Source organism: Leopardus geoffroyi, chromosome B2 (assembly GCF_018350155.1).
Source record: "Leopardus geoffroyi isolate Oge1 chromosome B2, O.geoffroyi_Oge1_pat1.0, whole genome shotgun sequence".
NCBI classification, from domain to species: Eukaryota; Metazoa; Chordata; class Mammalia; order Carnivora; family Felidae; genus Leopardus; species Leopardus geoffroyi.
The window spans coordinates 45947431-45954050 of record NC_059332.1 but is presented as its reverse complement, the minus strand read 5'-3'; the positions used below and the strand labels follow the sequence as shown (position 1 = coordinate 45954050).

The 6620-nt window shown below is 45.1% G+C and overlaps 1 protein-coding gene across 6 annotated transcripts in view; it reads left to right on the top strand.

Moving 5' to 3' along the window:
* Nucleotides 1–1312: 1312 nt before the first annotated feature.
* The window catches only part of PTCHD4 (patched domain containing 4), a 191416-nt gene continuing 186108 nt past the window's right edge, over nucleotides 1313–6620 (top strand). For 2 of the 6 annotated variants that reach the window (XM_045498484.1, XM_045498486.1), the window contains exon 1: nucleotides 4342–4767. In XM_045498484.1, the coding sequence (XP_045354440.1) occupies nucleotides 4342–4767 (426 nt within the window). Of the gene's footprint in view, nucleotides 4052–4341; nucleotides 4942–6620 lie in introns of those variants that run through there. The other 4 variants (XM_045498483.1, XM_045498482.1, XM_045498485.1 and 1 more) reach the window with 4 other exon arrangements.

Sequence of the window (6620 nt, the reverse complement as noted above, 5' to 3'; positions counted from 1 at the left end):
AAAACTGTATCTCTCAGATGTGCCCTTCCTGGACACGACAGGCCTAAGAGGTCAGACTCCTTAAAGCCACCACAGAAGAAGCTCAAAGAGCATTTTCCCAAAACCAACATTGCTCAAGTTGCCTGTGGGACAGAGAAGGAGATCTGCGTGAAACTGCATTATTCAGCCTCTCTTGTGACTAAATTCTAATCTAAGGATGTAAGAGGAAATAACGTATGCCATTCCAGACTGAGCCTTAAACGCCTCCCCAGCGGGCTCCTCCGGGCTCTTTTCCCACGTTTAGCTGACTGGCCAGGAAATGGCCTCCCTCGGGAATGCCCTTGGAAGTCAGGAGTCGAAGATGGATGAATGACTTGTGGAACTGAGGTCTACCTTTTCTTGCTAAAACGGGAATACCCATAATGGACTGTTCACCTCGAACAAGATATAAACTTGTACTGTTTTACACCGCTAAAATTTAGAGGCTTATTTGTTATGATCACGAGTATTATAGCACTAGTTAATACGACAGAGTTACAGGGCTTTGGTGAATGTTGCTATGAATGAAGTGACAAGAGGGTAAGGAACATAATCCAAGTTCATAGATAAGGAAACAGGATCAGAGACCGAGGTGTCTCGCTCAAAACACCCAGGAAGTAACGTGAGGGGCTGGCCTAGAACTCAGCTATTCTGGGTCCAAATTCATGTTCTTCTGGTGTCCTAACCCACAAAAGGCCAAGTGGATAAATGCCAACCTGGTTCCAAGTCTTGAAAACTGATATTGACCAACACACATCAGAAAAGACAAATCCTATATGAACAAACCAGTACAGATATTTGTGTTGTAACTGATTGGCCTCTAAATGCACCACTTTCAGATTTATTTTAAGCTTTATTTTCAATCAGGTTTACTAGAATTATCATGCGATTGATATCCACTAATATTCTAGTGCAAATTAATATCCTGTAGGTTAATCTGGAATATTGCTAACATTCCCCTTCTTTTGAGCATATGCTTTATCTTTCTAATGAACCCATAATACTATTTGCCCTTAGCTTTTTACAGTATCAAAACTAAGAAGCCATGATTTTCTTCTTTCCTTCAATTTTTTTCCAAAAATAAAGTTTTTATTATTGAAAAATCATTTAAAGATCAGCCACTGAGCCAATTTGTCACTGTTGAAGTGACAGGTAAGGAGGTTACAGGTAAGCATGGGAAAGAGGCTTCAATGACCCATGTGGCAATAGATTAGGGTTGGAGACATATATAAACCCATGTTTAGATACAAAGAGCTAAATAAAGATACAAAGAGCTAGATACAAAGAGCTAGATACAAAGAGCTAAATAAAGAACTATTTATAGATATACACATGCACAGATTAGTATACAGACAGTCCCCAATTTACAATGGCTTGACACACAATTTTTCAACTTTATGTTGTTGCGCATTCAGTAGAAACCATACTCTGAATTTCGCAAGCCACATGCAGTAGGATCATCTCTCCTGATGCTAGGCAGCGACACTAAGCCACAGATTCCAGGTCACCATGCAGTCAGGAGGGTAAACAACCCATACGCCTTCAACCAGTTTTTCACTTTCAATATCATATTCAATAACTTACATGAGATATTCAACACTTTACCGTAAAATAGGCTTTATGTTAAACGGCTTTGTCCAACTGCGGGCCAATGTAAGTGCTCTGAACACGTTTAAGGTAGGCTAGACTTTGCTATGGTTTTGGTAGTTTAGGTGTATGTATTAAATGCATTTTGAACTTGCAATATTTTCAACTTACCATGGGTTTTTTAGGACATCACCTCACTGTCAGCTGAGGAAGATCTGCACACCCATGTATTTCCTTGTTGTCGGTGGAGAAGGTTTAGAAGTGATGACACCCCAACAGCAAGCAGCACACTTAGCACCCAGATCTTTGTTTCTAATACCATTGTCTACTAAACAAACCAGGGCTTCTCGAGAAATGGCTGATACTCAGACAGAAAAGATACAAGACAAGCCTGGAATATCTTTTAGTGCTGGAAAATATGGAATACTTTTTTTAAAGGACCCAATAATAATGAGATATGTCAAAGGAAGACAGAAGCCAATGGACAGAGCACCCAATGGGCAAAGTGGAAACAATCTGAGCAACAAAGGAAACAAAGTATTGAATTCTAATCCAAGCACAAGAGAAATATTTATAAATACCCCTAAACCCATGCTGATATAAAAACATTAAATAAATGGAATGGAATGGAATGGAATGGAATGGAATAGAATAGAATAGAATAGAATAGAATAGAATAGAAGAATAGAAATCTCATACAGAAGCAAGGGCTGGGTGGAGAACCATCAGGGATATTATAGAAGCTATTGGCCTGGGGGTAGGGGGTGGGGTGCTGCAAACAGACTGGTCTTCAAGGTCAATTTCAATTTTAAAGGCTGGAATTTTTTATCTTCTATATAACACCACCTTTAAACTGTTGCCCTTAGTTAACCATTGCCCCTGTTTCTGAGCTGCCTGCAGTCTCTCTGGTCTTCTAACTGAAAAACTGATTCCACTAGGAAAAACAAAACTCATCTATTAAGAGGATGAGATTTTTCAGCTTTTTTGTATGCACACGTGGGCATATCTCAAGTATCTGATGAAGAGTGGGTCATTTTACTATGATTAAGAAAGTGTGAATGAATCATGTTTTGAATCCCCATTTTCTCTATGAAGTCAGTGCAAAAAGAACAGAAACTTTGGAAAGCAGGTCTCCAGTTCACAACCAAATTTAGAACTTGTCTTCAAGCGTTCTTCACATTCTTTCCAGAACACTGGGCCTTGTGAAAGGCCCAATCAGCAAAAAATAAAATACACACATCTACTTACTAATAGTAAAGTTTTTGAAGTTGATGGGATCTGCAGATGAGAGTTTCTCATCTTTACAGGGTTAGGTAGTCAGGGAGGAATTGTACCTGGTGGGAGTTTTCTCTCCTCTGTGGTGAAGGAGACTCACTGTTTTACATATTAAACGACTCCAGTGTATTTCCTCCTAGCCCTGTCACCCTCTTTATTGAGGCAAAACCTGTGTGATGGGTGTCCCAAAATGTTTGTTTCTGTAATTCCACTCACAAGAGAAAACTAGACAGCCTCTGGGTCTACTTCATATCAGAATAAATCTGATGGAAGGGAAAATGGGGAAAGGGAACTGAAACCAGAAACTAAGAACTTTTTGTCCTAAACTTCAAAAGTACAGGAAGTGAACGTAATATTTTATGGGAAACTACACACTGCCTGTGGATCTTCACTACCAACCCGCGACACACACAAACACACACACCAAGCCACAGGCGACTGCTATTGGCAAATGCCTCCTCTCCAATCACCAGATCAAGGAAGGGATCTCTAGAGCCCCAACGCACCACCCACAAATGGGGTCTCTGGCAGCCCTCGGCTGCAGCCTACTAGTCTGGAATGACGGCGGGAAGGTGTTGCAAGGAAATCCCTTGCATGCTTTGTGGTATGTTAAAAATGCAGCATCATCCTCTCTGCTCTCTTTTTCCTTCGGCAGAAAAGCAGATTTCGAGGGCACAGGGAAACTGGAGGGGCAAAACGGCTGCTGGCCTCCAGGAGCCCTCGAGCTCCCTCCCTCCACACCTCCCCCCCCCCCCCCCCGTACACCCCCTGTCCCCCCCCCCCGCAGGCTCTAATTGCCTTTGCTCCAATGGGCCAGCAGCACCTTCACCAGTTTCCTCTTCCATTCACTCCAGCCAGGAGGGAAGAGGGAAAACAAAACTCTAAAAATAACTGCCAGCATCTTAAAAAAAAAGCTTAGCTGCCCCCCCCCCCCACCTCGCTCCCTCCCTTCTAGTCTCTCTCCTCCCCGCCCCCCTCCGCCCCTTTTGGGGCACATGTCTGCTTCTTACAACACCGAGGCACATGGTTCCAGTTAGGCACCAAACCCCATCAGGACGGAGAGGAAATCCACATCTGTGGGACGCTCCGCACGGAACCACCTCCAGCGAGGGAGGCCGGGGGACTGCAGCACCGAGATGAAGGGCTAGACCGAGGGAACGCTGCTCATGCGGTGAGAGGGGCGCGGGAGGCGGCGAGGGCGCGGGGAGGCCGGGTAGGGGTGGGCCCCGCGGTGCCCCCGCAGCGCGCTGTCGATATTTGCCCGCCTTGCTGCAACTTGCTGCAGTGTTTGAAAGAGTAGTAGGAGCGCATGGAGGTGGGGCCGGGGAAAGACCAGGCGGAGTGGTTGGGGGTGAGCGCGGAGGGGTGGGGACGCGGCGGTGCTGGGGAGGGGGGCTGGCCCGGAGGGGGGTGGGATGGGGGAGCGGGGGGGGGGGGTGGCCCGGCGCTTACACATGTCACATGTGCTTTTTAAGACGGCCGGGAGCGCCTGCGAGCTGGATCTGGTGGAGGATGCTGCGGCAGGTGCTTCGCAGAGGGCTCCAGTCGTGCTGCCACAGGCTGGGCTTGTGCGTGAGCCGGCACCCGGTCTTTTTCCTCACCGTGCCCGCAGTCCTGACCATCACCTTCGGCCTCAGCGCGCTCAACCGCTTCCAGCCCGAGGGCGACCTGGAGCGCCTGGTCGCTCCCAGCCACAGCCTGGCCAAGATCGAGCGCAGCCTGGCCAGCAGCCTTTTCCCCCTGGACCAGTCCAAAAGCCAGCTCTATTCGGACTTACACACCCCTGGGAGGTATGGCAGGGTGATCCTCCTCTCCCCACCCGGGGACAATATTTTGCTCCAGGCTGAGGGGATCCTGCAGACCCACCGAGCCGTGCTGGAAATGAAGGTGAACCACAAGGGCTATAATTATACTTTTTCCCATCTGTGTGTGTTGAAAAATCAGGATAAGAAATGCGTGCTGGATGATATTATTTCAGTGCTAGAGGATCTCAGGCAGGCTGCCGTCTCCAATAAGACAACAGCCAGGGTGCAAGTGAGGTATCCCAGCACTAAATTAAAGGTACGCTCCTCCTGCATGCTTCTGCCAATTAAAGAGGCAGCACTTCATTTCTTGCCCTAAACAAGCAAAGAAAATGCAGAGGTCTCATCCTTAAGACTCAGAAGCTAATGCTTCTTTCATTTTGGGGGGGGGGGGGGGGGGGGGGAAAGATGGGCAACTGAGTGAAGAAAACAGGCAATGAATGGTACGACTAGATATTAAGAAATTCAAAGCCAAACAAAACAAATGCCAAAAAATGAAAAAAAAAATGGAAAAAAAAAAGTTGTTTCTGAGACCCTGCAATTACATCTTTGTTCAGGGTTAATAAATCAGTGAATGGAAGGGGGAGGGGGAATCCTAAACGATTTGGGGGATTTCTTTTCATTATGGGGCTCGATGTATTTCTTATTACTGATTACACATCCACCTGGTGCCATGTTCACCTATTTACATCTTCAGCCTGGTTTGATTTTGACACGTAGAGATTTTGTGTTTTGGTGCCTTGTGAGTGTGTGTCTGGAAGCAGTGGATATGAATGTAGTAGGGATTTCAGGAATTATGCGTAAGTGTGTTAGCATAGCAAAAGAAGCAGAGACGTTCTATGTGTAAAAATGGGGATGTGCAGGTAACAGATGTTCCCGTAGACTGAGTCCTGGTACCCTCCTTTCCCGTCACAACATCCAAACCAAACCAAGATGATAGCCCAATAGCAAAGAAAAAAGAAAAATTCCACAGTCAGCAGAAGTTGCAAAAAAAAAAAAAAAAAAAAAAAAAAAGATTATTTCAGCATTAAACATATTATGCTGTTTGAACTCTCGATTCAAATTTTGTTGCTCAAATGAGATTTCTAAACTCATCCTACACTGTCAGGATTGAGCTGCTGCAGGCAATGAGGCATGCAGTCTCCAGGTGACTGAAGTTTCAGGGACAAATGTGACTTCCAAAAGAGTCACTGCACCATTTGTATGCTCGACCCTGTGTGTGCTCAGAACCTGCACAACGGAGAACTCCCAGGACAGGTGTTTCCCAAGAAGGAGGAATTTTCTTTCTTCTAACGTGTATAAGGCTATGTGTGTGCTTCCATGGAAATAATGGAATAAGAGGGACCTCGTTTGGGTAAATGGATGGCCGAATATCATTAATATTTCTCTTTATGTATTTGAGATAGTCAGCATCTATACACGATTTAAAAATAACTTTCTCGGGTTATTTTAGATACAAAGGCTCTTTATTGTGCATTGAAGGAGAGTTTTGTGCACTTAGAAACTAGGGATTCCTCAGGAAACCTCATAACCTGCCTCCTTTTAACACGTTGTCCTTGTTTAAATGCATCCAGAGGCTGACAGGGTTTCAGCTTTACAAAGCTGAGCAGTCCCTTGGGGTTTACTGAAACTAGACAGATGATTCATCAGCTTGAAATCTAGGTAAGGAAGGGCTTGCCTGCTTCACACTTATCGAAGGAAGCATGATGAATATATGTGGTTGGGCAGCATGCTTTTTGTTACCCGAATCCTTTGCCATCAACATTATCACTTGCTACAGGAAAGGATGCAGTGGAGGGAGAGGTGATCTTCTAGCCTAATCTTTTAACTGAGTTCTTACCTATGCCGGACATCTGGTGTAAAAAGCCATTTGAAACTGTGTCATATTTAAGTTTCAATTTGTTTTCCCTGTGGAGGCAAGTTTGCAGATTATTAACG